This window comes from Schistocerca serialis, chromosome 2 (assembly GCF_023864345.2).
Source record: "Schistocerca serialis cubense isolate TAMUIC-IGC-003099 chromosome 2, iqSchSeri2.2, whole genome shotgun sequence".
Taxonomy (NCBI): domain Eukaryota; kingdom Metazoa; phylum Arthropoda; class Insecta; order Orthoptera; family Acrididae; genus Schistocerca; species Schistocerca serialis.
In genome coordinates, this window is record NC_064639.1 from 825731921 (window position 1) to 825751624 (window position 19704).

Sequence of the window (19704 nt, forward strand, 5' to 3'; positions counted from 1 at the left end):
TTGGGATACATTGTGCGGTTGGGCCATGCCTCTTTGTGTGCTCCTTGCGGCTGCCCCCCACGCAGACCTTGGGCGATGCATCGCCCACCACTGCTGCACCCCTGGTGTCGGGGGCCCCTCAACCACCAGCATGGATCTGCGCCTGCCTGTGCTACATCAACAAGTGTTAACCAGCAGATTCTCTAAGTTGCCTGCATTGCAAAAGGACAACCCTAAGACTTGGTTCACACTGGTGAACCGTCTACTGGATATCCATGGGATCTCGGACAACAATGCATGTTTTGTGTGCCTGGTGAGCCATCTCCAGGACCACTCTCTGACTTAACCAGTGATCTGCTGCTCTCGCCTCCCACCTCGTCCAAATATGTGATGGCGAAAACTTTGCTTACTGAATGCCTTTCTCGCCCTCCAGCCGAAGCCATACACCACATCATCCATGATGTGCGTCTCAACGAACGCACACCTTCACAGCTCTGGCAGCACCTTTGTACATTGGTTGATGACCAAGCACATGCCACGCTGTGGACTCTGTGGATGATCAAACTACCATCAGACCTACAGCTTCACCTGCTATCGTACATCGCTGACCTTCTCGAGGTCCACAATTATTCGTCACCAACACTGCCTGTCAAGGACGACATCACATTTGCTTTCTGTTGGCATCTCTGCTTCGCCGGTTCCACGTGCTGCTGGTAGAGGTCAATGCGTGCGCCTCAGCAGCTCAGCGACCTGCCAGGAGCTCACTCCTGGCGGCCTACAGGAGGCTGACCATGCCCAAGCAGCAGCCTGAGCATTCTTGAGCTACGTCACAGCCAGCTGCGTCCCCCACTCACCCCGCAATGCCTCGCCTCCAAGCTTACCCGCTTTGCTGGTACCATGTAACCTATGGGGATGCCAATTACAACTGCCGCTAGCCTTGTGCATACCCAAACAACTTCAGTGGGTACGGTTAGGCGCCACGTCCCGCCATGATCATCAACGGCGCCAACCTTCCAATGCCACACTGCTTGCACCAATGTCGCCTCTATGTCACGGACTTGTCGTCAGGCACATGCTTTCTTGTCGACACCAATGCTGATGTCAGCATTATCCTGGCTAAGCATGTGGGCAACGCGCTTTTTCCTGCTAACCTCACAATGGTCGCTGCGAATCAGTCCCATATCGCGGTCCTTGGCTCCATCAAGATGTCGTTTCGTCTGTCCCCAGGCGCGACATTTCCTTGGACCTTCCATGTCACCGATGTGGATGAACCTGTGATCGGGTTGGACTTTCCACACCATTATGAGCTTCTGCTGGACCTAGAGGCTGCTACACTCCACCACGCATCTAAATATACCATTCTGTGCTCGAACGGGTGCAGCATGTCCTCGCTCTCCGCATCCTTGGCCACGCTTTCCACATGTACTTCTCTGCATGAAGATATTACGGCTCGCCTCTCTGATTTGTCGGATGTCCGCAAGCTGATCGATGGACTACGCACTCATAACGCAGAGTTACGCTCCCACATTGCTACCGCCTCTGCTGAATTGGCTCATGCATGGATTATCTTACACTGCCTCTTTGCAGAGCAACTCCTGTCAATGCAGCCTCCCTCTCCTACAGTGTCTTTGCTCTGCCCCGCTCCTGTGTCAAGCTGCACCTTTCATGCTGCCAGTTCCTTGCAGATGCAGTTGGACCTACCGGATGCACACACCCCTGCTTTGCGGGATCCTTCGCATCGTGAGGCTGTCGCGCCACACCCACTGTCGCCATCTCCCGCCAAGGTCCCGCCTACCGCACCATATGCTCAGCTGTCACCTACTGCCGACACTTTGTATCTGCCCCCGCTGTCTCCCCACCACGCATGCATCACTTTGCGGGTCTCGGCAATCAGCAACAGCACCTACCACCAAATCTGCACTGCCCGTACGTCACGAAGCTCGACGACGTCTTAACGCTACGAAATTGTTGTCAGCGAAAAATATAGTTCAGGATTTACTGGCTTTGGGTGTGCTCCGACCTTCTCACAGCAACTGGGCCTCCCCCATTCACCTTCTTTTCCGTATTGCCGGACATTCTGAAAACAGCAATCATTATCAGAATGAGATTTTCACTCTGCAGCGGAGTGTGCGCTGATATGAAACTTCCTGGCAGATTAAAACTGTGTGCCTGACCGAGACTCGAACTCGGGACCTGTGCCTTTCGCGGGCAAGTGCTCTACCAACTGAGCTACCGAAGCACGACTCACGCCCGGTACTCACAGCTTTACTTCTGCCAGTACCTCGTCTCCTAACTTCCAAACTTTACAGAAGCTCTCCTGCGAACCTGGCAGAACTAGCACTCCTGAAAGAAAGGATATTGCGGAGACATGGCTTAGCCACAGCCGGGGGGATGTTTCCAGAATGAGATTTTCACTCTGCAGCGGAGTGTGCGCTGATATGAAACTTCCTGGCAGATTAAAACTGTGTGCCCGACCGAGACTCGAACTCGGGACCTTTGCCTTTCGCGGGCAAGTGCTCTACCAACTGAGCTACCAAAGCACGACTCACGCCCGGTACTCACAGCTTTACTTCTGCCAGTACCTCGTCTCCTACCTTCCAAACTTTCGCAGGAGAGCTTCTGTAACGTTTGGAAGGTAGGAGACGAGGTACTGGCAGAAGTAAAGCTGTGAGTACCAGGCGTGAGTCATGCTTCGGTAGCTCAGTTGGTAGAGCACTTGCCCGCGAAAGGCAAAGGTCCCGAGTTCGAGTCTCGGTCCGGCACACAGTTTTAATCTGCCAGGAAGTTTAATAGCAATCATTATGCCTTTTGGCCTTTTCGAATAGCGCTTCATGCCATATAGACGTAGCAATGTTTCATTGATTCGGTTTTGCTACCACTTCCTTTTGCTTTTGCCTACCTTTGTAAAGCTGTGAGGACGGGGCGTGAGTCGTGCTTGGATAGCTCAGTTGGCAGAGCACTTGCCTACGAAAGGCAAAGGTCCTGCGTTCGAGTCTTGGTCCGGCACACAGTTTTAATCTGCCAGGAAGTTTCATATCAGGGCACACTCCACTGCACAGTGAAAATCTCATTCAGCACCGCAATGCTCCGTTGGTGGAGGTCCTGTATGGTGAACTGCTTGTCCTGCCACCCGAATTCGTCGAGGACATTTCTCCGATGGATGCTACTGACCTGCCGGCGCTCATTGAACGAGTGTGTGCTCACATGGCCCGCCTTCGCCAGCCTCTACCTCAGGTGCACACCACACCACAGGTGTTTGTTCTAGGTGTTTGTTCATGAGGTCTTGAATTCTTGCAATTTCGTCATGTTATGGGACGACTCCGTTCGTGCAGCTCTGCAACCTCTGTACTCCGGCCCTCACCGCGTATTACGCTGCTGGGTCAATACATTCGCGATTCTGCTCAACGGCCGCCCGAGTACAGTTTCAGTATAACATTTAAAGCCTGCGTGGTCCCTCCCAGAGCCACTCCTTGCTGCTCCCTGCCAACCTACCTCCGCCAATGCCTTGCCCGCCACCGCCACCTCTGCAGCCCCCGTTGACTTGCCACAGCCTGCGCAGCTGTCCGTCGCACGAGGCCATGACGACGAAGCACCCGAGCCGCACACTTTGTGTGCCGTATGTCGCCTCCGCCCTCTGTGCTGGCATGAAGATCTTTTTGTGGACATGTGCTAGCTTTGCACAGCCATGCTCCACACTGCCGGAGGGGGGGGGGGGTCTCTGTGGTATCTATGATGTGAAGTGACACTTCTTCGATTATTCTCTTTGGCTTTGCATTCTATCTTTGTGTTCTTGCTCCGTGTACACTCACTATTTCTGTACTCGCTCTGTTCAGTGCCAAAATAAATGTTCATTTTGACTCTAAAAGTCTACGCCAGGTAATACCCACAAGTCTATTTGTTTGTGATCTCACTGAGAGCTTTTAAAGATTTCAGGAATTTCATCAGATGGAAATGAATTGCTTCTTCTTTCAATATTCAGTGCTGGAATAATATTAAGACATTTATTTCTGTTATAGGGGAATGTATATGTAATGCTTACTTTAAAAGAAAACCAATATATTTTAAAGATCACTAATTTTAGATTTATGTTTAAAGATCTTGCCTAGAAATGAAGGAAATACAACTAATGTTTGAGGGGGTGATTTTGGGAGTTGGGGGGGGGGGGGGGGGTATGGGGGTTTCAGGGTGGGGGGATGTTTTTGCTTGGATGGAAAAATCACAGGTAGATGGGAAGTATATCATGTTCTCAGTAGAATATGTTTTAATAAGTCCATATGTTCACAAGATGGAAAATTTATGGTTGGTTTTGAGGCAAACCGTAATGGAGGCTTCACCATTGCCATACAATCATATCATTTTATTTCATTATGGACAAAATTGGAGTAGTTGAATGAAATGTCTCAGGAAAGTAAATCGATGAACAGATGAGCAGTTCTAAAGGAAAAAAGAAGTGCAGATAGGCCTACTGTTTCTAAAGAGACAACAAGAAGCAACTTCAAATATGCTGGACTGCGTTAATCTCGATTAATTGCCTGTTGGCTACTATCTCGGGTTCTTCGTCTGAGTTTTTTTGGTCATTGTTTTGATGTTCCACAGTCATGAGTGTCTGGTATTGTCAAAGCTTCGCCAGTCCACCACCAGCAGCCACTCATGCTGGTGAAATGTCAGAAAAATCATGAAACAAACATCAGTCGAAGAACCTAAGACAGAATGCAACAGGCAATTTGTCAAAAAGTGTCCAAAAAAGCCTTAACAGTTCCGTAATGTTAATCTTATTGACATTAAATTTGTAAGGCATGTGGACAAACTTCATGTGCACTAAAGGAAAAATAGGAACATTAGACTGAGAATGAAGCTGTCTACACCTCTAATAGCGATTGTGTAGACTAAATCAGAAGCTGGATCAGTTGTTTTCCATACGCTGTATTTCACTCGGCTCAACATGTAAACACAATAGTGAAAAAAGGTTTCAGAAATTTGGGCTCGTCTTCTGGACGATATATTGCATCTAAATGTAGTGAATATGTTGGCTCTAATCTTCAGCTTCAAGCCATAGTTCATAAAGATGTTGTGTCTGAAGCACACAATGTCGAAAAAATTCAAAACAACAATTTGACTGCACAGACGGCCATGCATGCTACAAACTGCCAAAAATCACTTGTGGATACGACACAGTTTCAATTTATGGAGCAGCTAGAGCCATTCGAAGCCTACTACGAAGTGATGACAAAATAACTTGTCTCCCATAAAACTCGATGCGACCGCGAACCTCTATAGCAGACGCCAAATGAAGAACTTTGGAGAGACCATATTCGATTTCACCATTTTCACTGACGTATTTAGTTGTTCTTGTATTAGTTCTAGAAGTTGCTTTTATGATGGTATGTCATTCAAGGCAACAGTCTATTGAAGATTTACCACAAACCTGTCACTCTGGTAATATTTTTTTAAAGTAAATGTCAGTTAATCACATATTGGTAGTAAAAGCCTTTGGGAAACCCTTCATTGAAACAAGTTATATGAGTACACCACAATGCAGTGGATAGAAACGTGGAGTTACAAAGTCGAAAGGAGTAGGTACGTGTCCTGTTGCACTGCAATACTTTTTTATGCGCCTTGACATATCTAAAATCTTCTGGAATTTCCTTATTGATTTAATAGAAATATGTTCTGTAATATTCGATGTTATACACATATAGTGCACTCTCTCTCAGGAGTGAGTGTGTTCGAATTTATGAACATTTTACGGAATGTGGGTGAACAGATGCAACAGTGATCCATGACCACATTAACATTAACTGCAAAAACTGTGGAGATATAATGTGCTTACATAAGCACATCAAAACCATTATAAATACTTGATCCGAACAATTGTTAGGAAAGTTTTGTTAGAATAAATGCTGTCGCCAATACTGGAGCACAAGTTCGTAATAATTCACAGTAGGCCACAACGTATAAATAAAACGCTTGTGCTAGTATGTAGTGTGTAAAATGTAATTTAATAAAGTAGAACTACACTGACTGTTGCCTTCAAACTTTTGAAAATACTGTACACTCAGTTTTATTTCAGTGATCTGTTATTTCTAGCACTCTATAAACAGTGCGCAATCCTTCTAAATTTAAAACCGATACGGTTATAGCGGTTATCCCCATCCCCAGGAAATGTAGCTTGCGCAGTGTGGGGACCATTCCACATTCAACTGTTGTACATTCATACCCCGCCTCTGGATACGGTAGGGGAACGAAAGATATCTGGATGAGCAAATTGCAAGAATGGTCATCTGGACCACATCTTCATTAACTGCGAATAACTTAATAATGAATGTTGGAAATAATGTGCTGATTACGTAGTTTCATATATTCAATAGTAAATATATATAAAGTGCTATAGTTCAATTCTTTTATCTTGGCGGCTCGCGCATGCCAGCCCAGACGCGGGAGATTGCTGCGTTGCCAGTTGTAGGCGCTAAGAGAAGCAGCCCCATAGTATAGTATAGAATAGTTCGAGAACGTACGTTTAGGGGGTAGCGCGTAGTTAACGAAGATCATTCGATTTCACAAAAACTATTTGGCCCAAAAATTTGATTTTTACACATCTTGACTGATACCTTCCCCCCATAAATGACTTAATTTTGTTTCGATGTTCAACGCAGTTATTGTGCAGCATTAAATATAGTACACCATTGTACGAAATTTTCAGTTTTCAGAGGTAAAAGTCACAGCGTATACTTTCCGTATGGTCGATTTTAGTTGCCACTACAAAATTTCGAAAAATTACATTCAAACGAAAAAAATTTATGAAGTAAAACACTTCGATATGGTTTTTAAATAAAGAAAATGTTAGACATCAGACAAGGTTTGAACTTGGAACCTTTTGCATAGCAGCAGAATACATTAATCATTACACTACCGCAGCTTGGCAATGAACAATATTCCTGGAGGAGTTTAAACAAGCATCCAAAATACCGACAAACACTGTTGGTATGGCCATGAATTACTCACGTTTCGTATAAGTACAATAGGAAATAAACAATTACCGCTGTTCTTTATTGCGAAAAAGTGGTTAGTGAGAATGAATTTCCCTGCTATCGCCTGAATTAGGAGGCTAATTGCTTGTTTGGTTTAATTAATTAATAGAATATGAAGCAACTGGTATAAAGAATGCTTTTTCCGAACTTTCTTTTATAGAAAGTCTGCTATCAAGACATTGCTTTTGGTCAGTTACTTTATTTATGACTGAACGTTTCTAAAACTGAAGACACTCGTCGGTGCTCTGCACTGCAGTCCAGTTCTGGCAACGTCGTTCTCTCTTCATTGGCTGACTGTTTTGTGACGTCAGATGCGCAGAACGAACCTAAACTCGGCCGCCGTCGTAAATGATGCGCACTTTAGAGTTATGGAACAAGATTGGTTTTTTAATGAGACTAAACTGTGTACTTTGCAACATATGACATCGGCTTTTTTCTTCCAGAACAATTAGACGTTTCATTTTGACGTCAATCCAGAAAGAAAAGCATATAGTTCAATTGTAAAGTAATGTGTTGTCATATTCGAATAAATTATATTGTGTCCATTGGTTCATTCTATATATACCATCCAGCTATATTTCCAGAATATTACGTATTCTGCGTACCTGAGTAATGAAATGCACTTTTAGTGCACATACTCCAGGAACAGTGAATGTACGCATTGAATCCAAAACCGAATGTAATTGCTCTGGCAGAAAATGAATCAGAGCTGTTACAATCTGACTGAAAAAGCGAAAGCTATCACACAACTGTAGTACTTTATATAATGTATTTGCTAATGAATGTGCTATGAAACTTCTTATATCAGTATCTCAATTATAACATTCATTATAACGTTGTCTCCGCTTTTTCGATGTGGTTGTGGATGTGGATAAGAAGGTCGTTGTTGAAATTTATTCGTCCATATTTCCTGTCATGTTCACAAAATCGAATAAACTCGCTCCTGAGAGAGAGTGCTTTTATATGTGTATAACATTGAATATTACAGAACATACGACCATTAATTCAATAAGGAATCCCCATAATCTTTTACAAATGTGAAAGTATGTAAAAAATATTTCAGAGCAACAGGATGCGAACACAATACATTCAACTTTGTACCTCCACGCCTCTTCCACTCCGCTTCTAACACTGTCTTTCATCTTAGGATCTCCTGAAGGCCTTACCGCCGGTATGTCATTCACTGTCATTTAATTATAACAAATCGTACCAGGAGTGACGTGTTTATATTAAATCTTCACTGTGCCGTTGTCATGAAATGGCATACTGTCATAGTACGCAAGTTACAATACGAAAACGACAAAATACGCCAATTTTTTAGCAACCAATTTTCGTCAGTTTATTACAGAAATTGTGCCAATAACGACGTGTCTTCGAAAGATCTTCAGTGTGCTTTCATTTTGAAACAGCGTATATTTGTGGGAGAAGCAAGTGTCATTCGAAGCATGTTGCGTGGTAGCATCAACTTTTATGGAAAGCATGTCATTTTGACGTCACTACCCAGTAAGCTTCGAGGGACAGATTCTCCTTTTGAATCATTCCTGGCCGCCATCTGTCGGATTATATTAATTTACTTCGCGAGTTACCATACTTGGCGAACTTGACGTCTGGCGAGATTATTTGTGAATGGACTTGGAGACATACAAATATCAATTCACGCTCATAACTCCTGACATACTAAGATAAAATACTTATGTGACGAAAGAAAATTCAGCACATGACCGGCTGCAGCAACATTACGATTCCTGACGCGAGGCTGAGGTTTTAAAGTATTAAAACTTTGTTCTGCAATTTCAAAGCAACCTACATAATACATGCAAAGCTATCTACACTATTCTGAAGAAGGATTTAACGAAGGCGATTAAAGTACCTCAATTATGTAACATTAGAGAAAATATCTGTTTGGTGTAAAAAGTGGCAATAGACTATAGATAATGAAGTGTAAAGTCATCCACATGAGTACTAAAAGAAATCCGCTAAATTTCGGTTACATGATAAATCAGGTAAATCTATAGGTTGTAAATTCAATTAAATACTTAGGGATTTCAATTACTAATGACTTAAATTGGAACAATCCATTAGTTAATATTGTGGGAAAGGCGAACCAAAACTACGATTTATTGGCAGAACACTTAGAAAATGCAAAAGGCCTAGTAAAGAGGTCTACTGTTCTGGAGTACTGTTACGAGGTGTGGGATCTGCATCAGATGGGACTGACGGAGGACATTGAAAAGTTTCAAAGAAGGGCAGCTCTTTCTATATTATCGCAAAATAGGGGAGATGATAACCCATGGTGAAAGGGTAGCGCCTTTGATTAGTAATCAAAACGACCACGGTCCCAGGTTCGAACACCTTCTCCCACCCCCCCCCCCCCAATTGCTTATACTTTGAATAATAATCAGCATCGGTGCCAGGATACCTGAGGATCAGGGCACTCTCTTGCTCCTGGGGCGGGAAACTGCCCCTAAAGGCGGAATAATCAGCAATGATCAACGGCATGAGGAAGCAGATGGCAACGGAAACCACTGCATTAAGGACACATAATGTGTATCTATAGGATATGTGGCCTGTAATTGAAAAAGTATCATTATGATGATCCAAGGGGGAGGTGACCAAGGAAAGGATAACGTTCGACGAGTCAGGGTCTGAAATGTCAAGCTTGAATGCGTCAGTAAAGCTAGAAAATCTGGAAAGGGAAATGCAAAGACTCAATCTACGAGGGTTGGAACTTTAATAGTGGTAACTATTTATTACAGCTCGTGGAAAATAGATACGTGTTTAAAAGTTTTACTGGCCTTTAGTCACGAGCATTGTGTGTAACCGTTGCCAACTATGTGGAAGTCGTAGGATACTCTTAGCAGTGCCAGTTGTGTTGACAGTTCGAGCGGCACGGTTTATTGCTCGACGAATTTGTAGCAGTACTGAAGCAAATGCTGTGAAGCGTTTCCTTCAGTTTAGAAATCGAGATGAACTCACCAGGGCTTAAGTCAGGGAAGTGCAGTAGGTGGTATAACACTTAGCAGCCTCATCAGTCAAACAAATCGGTAACAGCTTGCACTGTACATGCTTGAGGATTGTCCTGAAAAATGATGTTCAAGTCCTGCAGAAAGTGTCATCACTTCTATCTCTATGCTGTTAATTTTTGGAACACAACCTACGACGAGCTAAGAGCAGAAGTGAAGACACTTTCTGCAGGACTTGATCATCATTTTGCAGGGCAATGCTCAAGCACGTACAGTGCAAGCTGTTACTGATTTGTTTGACATATGGGGCTGCTAAGTGCTATACCACCTATTGCACTCCCCTGACTTAAGCCATCGGCTACAAATTCGTCGGGCAATAGAGCTGTCAACACAATTGGCACTGCTAAGAGTATCCTACGACTTCCACATCGCTGGCAACGGGTTATACACAATGCTGGTGACTACTTTGAAGGCCAGGAAAACTTTGAAACACGTGTCTATTTTGTACGAGCTGCAAATAAATAGTTGCCACTGTTAAAGTTTCAACCCTCGTAGATATTCTCTGCATGTCCATCTCTCTAGTGATGGTTGTGAGACTCGGCTGTTCGAGAGAATGTCAAATTAAACACCTTTTAGCCATCGATTTTCAACCTTATTTTATTGGCAACCAGTTTCAGTAGGCATGTGATGGTTTAAGTGGTCACTGTGACAAATATCTACTAACACCTGTATTGCTGGCCCTGTTTTGATCAGAAGCGAAGTAGATTATTCCTACACGTCTCTCAGGGGCCTGAAGATGGCGTAGTAAAACGCTGAAACTGGTTGCCCAATAAAATAAGTTTGAAAACTACCGGCTGAAAGGTGTTTAATTTGACATCCTCAATCAAGATATAGTGGGGATCAGTGAAGTGAAATGGAAAGAAGACAAGCGAATCCGGTCAGATGAGTATATATTGTAATATCAACAGAGACAGAAAACGATATAACGGGTGTAGGATTCGTTATGAATAGGAATGTGGGGCAGAGAGTGAGTTACTGTGGACAGTTCAGATAGGGTTGTTGTCATGAGAATAGACAACAAGCCAACACCGACGACGATAGTTCAATTATACATGCTGACATCGCAGTCTGAAGACGAAGAGATAGAGAAAGTATATGAGGATACTGAACAGGTAATACAACACGTAAAGGGAGACGAAAATCTAACAGTCATGAGGGACTGGAATGCGGCTGTAGGGAAAGGAGTGGAAGAAAGGGTTACAGGAGACTATGGGCTCAGTACTAAGAATGAAAGAGGACAAAGACTTATTGAGTTCTGCCATAAACTTCAGCTACTGATAGTGAAAAATTTGCTCAAGAATCATAAGAGGAGAAGGTGTACTTGTAAAATGCTGGGAGATACAGGAAGATTGCAGTTAGAGTACATCGTGGTCAGACAGAGATTCTGAAATCGATACCGGATTATAAGGTATACCAGAAGCAGATATAGACTCAGATCACAATGAACTAGTGATGAAGAGCAGGCTGAAGTCTCTCTAAAAAGGGGAATCACATAAGTTAGAAAGAAAAACATGGGTTCAAAGATGGTAACTGCAAAGAAACCGTGGGTAACAGAAGAAATACTTAAGTTGACTAATGAAAGAAGGAAGTACAAAAATGTTCAGGGAAATTCAGGAATACAGAAATACAAATCGCTGAGGAATGAAATAAACAGAAAGTGGAGGGAAGCTAAGACGAAAGGGGTCCATAAAAAAATGCGAAGAAATCGAAAAAGACATTATTGTCGAGAGGACTGACTCAGTATAGGAAAGTCAAAACGACCTTCGGTGAAATTAAAAGCAAGGATGATAACATTAAGAGTTAAATGCAGAAGAGAGAGTGGATTCGAGAAAAGAATAAGTTGAAGGCCTCTATGAGGGAGAACATTTGTCTGATGTGATAGAAGAAGGAACAGGGGTCGATTTAGAAGAGATAGAGGATCCAGTTTTAAAAATAGAATTTAAAAGAGCTTTGGAAGACTTAAGATCAAATAATGCAGAAGTGATAGCACTCCATCAGAATGGCGAAAATCGTTGGGAGAAGTGGTACCAAAAAGACTTTTCAACTTGGTGTGTAGAATGTATGAGTCTGGCGATATACCATCCGACTTTCAAAAAACATCATCCACGCAATTCCACAGATTGCAAGAGCTGACAAGTGCGAGAATTATCGTACAATCAGCTTAATAGCTCATGCATCCAAGTTGTCGACAAGGATAATATACAGATGAATGAAAAAGAAAATTGAGGATGTGTCAGATGTCAGTTTGGCTTTGGGAAAGGTAGCAGTAGAGAGGCAATTCTGCCGTTGCGGTTGATAATGGAAGCAACTCTAAACAAATCTCAAGACACCTGGAAAAAGCGATCGATTATGTCAAATGGTGCAAAATATTCAAAATCCTGAGAATAATAGGGGTAAGCTTTAGGGAGAGATGGGTAATATACAACATGTACAAGAGTCATACGGGAATAATAAGAGTTGAAGACCAAAAACGAAGTGCTCAGATAAAAAAGGGTGTAGTCTTTCGCCCCTATTGTTTAGTCTATACATCCAAGAACCAACGAGGGATATAAAGGAAGGTTCAAGAGTGGAATTAAAATTCAAGATGAAAGGATATCAGTGATACAATTCGCTGACGACATTGCTATTCTCAGTGAACGTGAAGAAGAATTACATGATCTGCTGAATGGCATGAACAGTCTAATAAGTATAGAATATGGATTGACAGTAAATCGAAGAAAGACGAAAGTAACGAGAAGTAGCAGAAATGAGAACAGCAAGAAAGTTAACATGAGTATTGATGATCACGAAGTAGATGAAGTTAACGAATTTTACTATGTAGGCTGCAAAATAACCAATGACGGATGGAGCAAAGAGGACATCAAAAGCAGACTAGCACGGCAATAAGGGCAGTCCTGGCCAAGGGAAATCTGCTAGTATGAAACACACACTCTAATTTGAGCAAGAAATTTCTCAGTTCGTACGTTTGGAGCCCAGCATTGTATGTTAGTGAAACAGGGACTGTGGGAAAACTGGAAAAGAGTAGAAGCGAAGCATTTGAGGTGTGATGCTGCAGACGAATGTTGAAAATTAGATGAACTGATAAGGTAAGGAATACGGAGGTTCTACTCATAATCGGAGAGGAAAGGAATGCTTGGAAAACACTGACAAGAGGAAGGGACAAGATGATAGGACATCCGTTAAGACATCAGGGAATAACTTCCACGATACTAGAGGGAGCTGTGGAGGGTATGTAGAAGAAGACATCGGGCAAACAATTGAAGACGTAGGCTGCAAGTGCTACTCTGAGCAGTCAGTTGTCATAACGCAGATGAAAGCACAGGAGACTGCTCGGCCTTTGGCTCGGATTCGACCCTTGCAACAGTCCCATGTCCAATTGCTGTATCGCGCTTGTGCTTGGTTTCAGGAAACCAAACGAAGAACACGTTTAATGATAGCATCTCTGGCGGCCACTTGAATTTGCAGGCGCAACAGCCTGATGGGCTAACTTCAATGCTACGAGGGTTGTCCGTAAATTACGGTCTCCAATACTTTTTCACATCGTAAACATCATTTTCTTGCAAAACCAATTACAAATTCTGAAAGCTTGGACTTTTAGCTATTTTTCAACATGGTCCCCGTCACGATCGGTGCCTTTTTGGAGACACTACGGAAGCTTTTTCATACCCGCATCATACCACAACCCCCCCCCCCCCCCCCCTCCCATCCGATTTCCCCTATTCATGAAGGAAGGATTGGATTTCATTCCCCCAAGTGATGTTTCAAGTTGGGGGGACAAATAGCAGTCACTGGGAGCCAAATCAGGGCTGTATGGAGGATTGTCAATCATTTCCCACCCGAATATGGCGATGAGATCTGACATATTGCGGGCGACGTGAGAGCGGGCGTTGTGATGGTACAAACGAAATCCCTTTGTCAGTCGACCCCTCCTTTTGTTCTGTATAGCCCGGCGTAGTTTTTCAATGTGTCGCAGTACCATGCCGCGTTGATTGTTGTACCTCTTTCCAGGTAATCGACCAGCAGAACGCTTTTCCTATCCTAGAATACTGAAGCCATCACCTTCCCCGCTAACAGCATTTACTTGAACTTCTTGACGTTTGGAGAACTGAAATACTGCCATTGTTTTGATTGTTCCTTAGTCTCTGGCGTGAAGTAGTGGACTCCTCGGTTACAACTGAATCTAGAAATTCCTCACCCTCTTCCCGGAAACGGCGCAGAAACTTGCGGGCACTTTCGATGCGTTGCTTTTCGTATTCATCAGTGAGCGTCCGCGGCGCACACCTTGTGATATTTCAAAATGTTTGTCATAATCTTGTCCACGGTAGTCTTAGAGACGTCCCCTATCAGTTAGATAATCTCTCGCACAGTCTCACGGCGATCCGCAAGCAAAACGTCTTCGGCTTTCGTCTCTGTCTCGTCCGAAACGAATGGACGCCCGCGGCCGGCCTCGTCGTGCACATTTGTACGGCCGTCTGCGAACTTCCTACACCACTTAAGCACATTTTTTACGTCCATACACTTTTATCTATAGACATCGGTCAGCTGGCGATGGATTCCAATAGGGTTTGACCCCTTAAACCATAGAAATCTAATCACAAAACGCAATTCGCACTTGGTGGGAGCGTCGATTTTCCCTTCCATCGTTAACGGTTGCTACGCGAAGAATGAGCGTCGCACAGAGATGGGGACTGGTAAGAATAGTGGTGTGGGAAACAAATAACACGGTGTTGTTGTCAGATTAAGCTAGCTGGCTCCATTTCGACGGGAGCTCGTTGGAGACCTTACTTTACGGACAGCCTCGTAATTAACTCGGATGTGTCGAATTTTTTTCTTAACAGCTATTTCTCAGCACATCCTACCCTACAAGCTTTTCAGACTCTTTCTGACCACCCTGCATTTTCCGGTAAACTCAGCAATGAACTTTTCAGTCTAGAGTAATAACACATGTCAACCGTTTTAGAATTATTATGCGCAAAAGGAGGAGAGTCACTAGACTGAACAACAACTGGCTCAAACACATTTTGCGAAAGAGATTTGCGGCACCTCCTGCTCACTTGCTATGGTTTGTCTGCGCAGATCTGATTTGCGCCTGCAGATTTGTGCAGTTTCGTTCAAACTTTTAAATCCAACTACCTGGTTTGCACATCTCGTATCTCCCCAAATATACGGTCCACACACATGTTACGATCTGTCTGTGCAGATGTGATATGTGTAGACAAATCGTTGTGTGTGGACCAGACTTCCACTGGTACTCCAAAATATCGGAGATTCCGAAGAAACTGACGGCGGTTTTCAACAACTGATCCCATTTGTAGTGCCAACCTATCCCTTGATGGGGCACTTTTTCTTTTATATTAGCAAGTTTTGTATTTCCATTATATCTTGTAATATATAATTACATAACAAACTTACAATAAAACTAACTTTCTCTCCTTCATCGAAGAGTCTAGGAGTAATAATAGACGAAATCTAAATTGGACTGAACACGTAACTGCAGTGTACAAGAAGCATCAGCTGCTCCCATTCTGTGCAAAATACGAGGGTTGTCCAGAAAGTAAGGTCCGATCGGTCAAGAAATGGAAACCTCTGTGATAATCTAATAAAGCTTTGTACATATGTGTTCGACAGCGTCTCTAGTATGCCTGTCGGTTGCATCACTTCGCTCCTTTCAGTTCTTAGCGCATGGTGAGCACATAAAGATGCGTAGAAAATAGCGTCTCCCGCCAAGTACGAGGTCCTGGTCAGAGATTTCGCCTGATGTTATGCAGCCCACATTACAGAACTGTCATACGGTTCCTACTTCGTGACAATTCTCGGTCGCAATGAAAATGCTCCTGCAGCGTTTTCGATGGGAAGTGTTCGATCACTCGCACTATAGCCCGTAATTGGCTCCCTACGTGTTTAATTTCTGCTCACATTAACTACTGGCTATGGAGACAACATTTTCGCACAGACAACGAGCTATAGATGAGCGTAGAGAATTGGCGGGAAACACAGGCGGCTGCCTTCTACGACGAGGGTACTGGAAAGTTGGTACAACACTACGACAAATGTCTAAGTCAAAGTGGTGACTATCTAGAACAGTGGATGGAAGCTGCAGCTAACAGTTGTAGATAAAACATTTCTGATTTACACTGTGGTTTCCATTTCGCGACCGATCGGAACTTACTTTCTCTCAACCCTCGTATAAAAAGCTCTTGCTCTTGACTTAAAAAATAAACTTGTACAAAAACACTTGTACTTCCAATTTTTGACTACAGCGATGTTATCCTGCAAGAACGGCACCCATACCTATCATACCTATGGGCAACAGGGGGCCGCCTCTCCCCCAGGCTTCGCGCGGGGTAGCCATGTATCAACGCAGTCAGGTAGATGCAGTTTTTCTCGATTTCCGAAAATCATTTGACCCAATACCGCATCTACGCTTATTATCGTATGCAGCATCAAACGAAGTTTGTGACTGGACTGGGAATATTTTGGTAGGGAGGACGCAGCATGTTATCTTGGATGGGGAGACACTGACAGTTGTAGAAGAAACTTCAGGTGTGATCCTGGGGTTTGTGTTGAGACCATTGCTGTTCATGTTTTTTATTACTGACCTAACAGAGACTGTGTGAAAACTGGATAAGAGGAGAAGCGAAGCATTTGAGATGTGATGCTGCAGACGAATGTTGAAAATTAGATGAACTGATAAGGTAAGGAATACGGAGGTTCTGCTCATAAATTCAGACTTTGCACGTATGATGTGTCCATAATGAAGTACTGTCTGACAGAAGCTACACATATATTCAGTCGGATCTTGGTAAAATTTGGAAGTGGTGGAAAGATTGGCAACTGTTCAAAAAACGTGAAACTGTCTCTTCTCAAAACGAGAAAATGGAGTATCGTATGACTACAATATCAAACAGACACAGTTGGAATCGGACAGCTCATTCAAATAACTGAATGTAACACTTGTAGGGATATGAAATGAAACGCTCATATAGGCTCATTCGGAGGTAAGCAGGTGGCAAACTTTGTTTTATTGGTAGAATACTAAGGAAATGCAACCAGTCTACAAAGGAAACCACTTACGAAAATCTAGTGTGATCCATTCTAGGATATTGCTCAAGTGTTTGGGACCCATACCAAATAGGGTTCAAATGGCTTTGAGCTCTATGGGACTTAACTTCTGAGGTCATCAGTCCCCTAGAACTTGGAACTACTTAAACCTAACCAACCTAAGGACAGCGCACACATCCATGCCCGAGGCAGAATTCGAACTTGCGACCGTAGCGGTCGCGCGGTTCCAGACTGAAGCGCCTAGAACCGCTCGGCCATCCTGGCCGGCTCCAAATAGGGCCAACTGGGGATAATGATCGTTATAGAGAAGGGCAGCACAAATGGATACAGGTTTCTTTGACCCACGTAAGTGCCGAAAGAACTGAACTGACAGATTCTTGAAGACAGGTGCAAGCTATCCCTTGAAAGTCTGCTTAGAAAGTTTCTGGAACCAACTTTACGTGATTAATCTGGGAATATACTTAATCTCCCCCAAAGAACTCCCGAAGACAAGATTATATTAACGGCAGCGCGCACAGAGATGTTTAAGCGGTCACTTTTTCCGCACTCCATACGTGAATAGAATGGGAAAGAGTATCCTGTGACATGCAAGTCACCGTGGTTTGCAGAGTATGGCTGTAGAAGTACATGCGTACCTTGAAGCGCAAGTCACCAACAGGCGCCTTAGCGTAGCGTATTCCACGGAAGGCTGAGAAGTTTTTGCCGTCGAGCGTCGTCAGCGTCGAACCCAGAACTTGTCCCAGAGGCGTGGAGGCGATCGGCCGATTGCCACACGTCGCCAGACAAGTCAGAGGTGCTAGCAGCATAATTACTAGCGGCTGCCACGAGGCGGACATGGCGCTTCTGTGATGCGCCATGGCAAGTCTGCTACATCCGGTACTGGCGTTTGGTTTTAAGTACTGGAGGGCGACCTTGCCAGGGGCTTCCCATCTTCTTTCTATCACTTGCCTGTGATCCGCCCACTGTCACACTACACGAAAAGGTTAGTGACTAATGAGCAGACAGGGAATATGGGTCTATTCTTTGTAAGTTTGTTAAGTTTTCTATATCAGGACCGCTCCGTTGTCATCGTATGCAACAAGCAATGCTGATAAATGGTTGTCGTCCGTAAATATACAGTTTGGGTCTAGCTTTATCACACAGACGGTGAGTGAAAAGCGGGAAAACAATAAGGAAACGGATTCCTAGAAGTAACCACTACCTCTTATCTTTGCTGGCTGTTAACAAAATGTACTCATAAATTACACACACACACACACACACACACACATCCACATGTACAGAGGAAAAGGAGGAATGAGACAGAGAAATGTACGACCTGTTTGCCTGTCTGTGAATGATGTGGACTCGTTCATTACACTGCAAGTTCAGAAAATTTTAACGGTTTGCCCTGATATCATTTCACCTCATTTCATCTTCAATGATTTTCACGACGGCCAAGCTATTCATTTCATTTCACAATATACGAGAGCCCTTCAAAAGGTAAGTTACACGTTATCATACGAGATCAAGTAACTTTTATTGAATGTTGCATTACATTTCAAAGTGACACACACACACGGTCAGCAAGTCTCTATAACCGACGGTCGCAGCGTTTTCCCAATCGTTCAGTTCGTCGGCGATAGAAACCTGCTCTTTGGTCACCAAGTTATTCGATAACTGCTATGTGAACGTCTTCCTAGATGGAAAACCTCTTCCACCCCCTCCCTCCCGCCCCCGATGTTTTAGATGGAACTTGCATGGTGCAAGATATGGACTGTATGGCGGATGCTTCCAAACCTCCCATCGAAAACGTTGATGCAAACCTTGCACTGTGCGCGCCGTTACATTGTTGTGTAGGAGATTTCCCACGCCTCTTGCTCTTTACGGCGTTGCGCAGCGATGGAAATGGAAATGCCGTGTGACTAGGGCCTCCCGTCGGATAGACCGTTCGCCTCGTGCAAGACTTTCGAGTTGACGCCACTTCGGCGACTTGCGTGTCGGTGGGGATGAAATGATGATGGGCACAACACTCAGTCCCTGTGCGGAGAAAATCTCCGACCCAGCCGGGAATCGAACCCGGGCCGTTAGGTATGCGCTGACCACTCAGCTACCAGGGGCGAACGCGCAGCGATGTCAGCCTGGCACAGTACGAATCGGTATTAACGGTTGTGCGCTTTGCTATAACCTCTGTGCACACAAATCCTTCCCAGTCGAAGGAAACGATGGGCACGAGCTTCCCTGCTGATGTTGCAACTTTGTATTTCTTCCGCGGAGACGCTCTCTTTGTTGCAAGCGTTAAATAGTGGATCCACGTCTCGTCGCCCTTAATGATGCGACTTAGTAAATCATTTACTTCGACGGAGTGACGCCCAAGAAAGTCCAAAGACGTCACCATTGTGTGCAGATGACAGTGATTACGGAACCAGGCATAAGTGGAATTTTTCCTGCAATGACCTCGGACGATGGAATGAGCACTGTCTATTGGGATGCACACATGCGGAGCAATGCTCGCTATAGTCAATCTACGACTGCTCCAGTTCAGTTCCTCGATTGTACAACACTATTATTCAATCAGTCATCTACATTTAAAAAATTGCATCTAAAATTTGCCGCAACATAACTGTGACATG

The 19704-nt window shown here is 44.0% G+C and overlaps 1 protein-coding gene across 2 annotated transcripts in view; it reads right to left on the bottom strand.

Annotated features, from left to right (window-relative positions):
* Positions 1-17962, bottom strand: part of LOC126458075 (juvenile hormone esterase-like) — a 179036-nt gene extending 161074 nt beyond the window's left edge. For both annotated transcript variants that reach the window (XM_050094890.1, XM_050094889.1), the window contains exon 1: positions 17728-17962. In XM_050094890.1, coding sequence (XP_049950847.1) covers positions 17728-17949 — 222 coding nt within the window. In that variant the 5' untranslated portion in view covers positions 17950-17962. The remainder of the gene's footprint in view (positions 1-17727) is intronic.
* Between the last annotated feature and the right edge of the window lie 1742 nt (positions 17963-19704).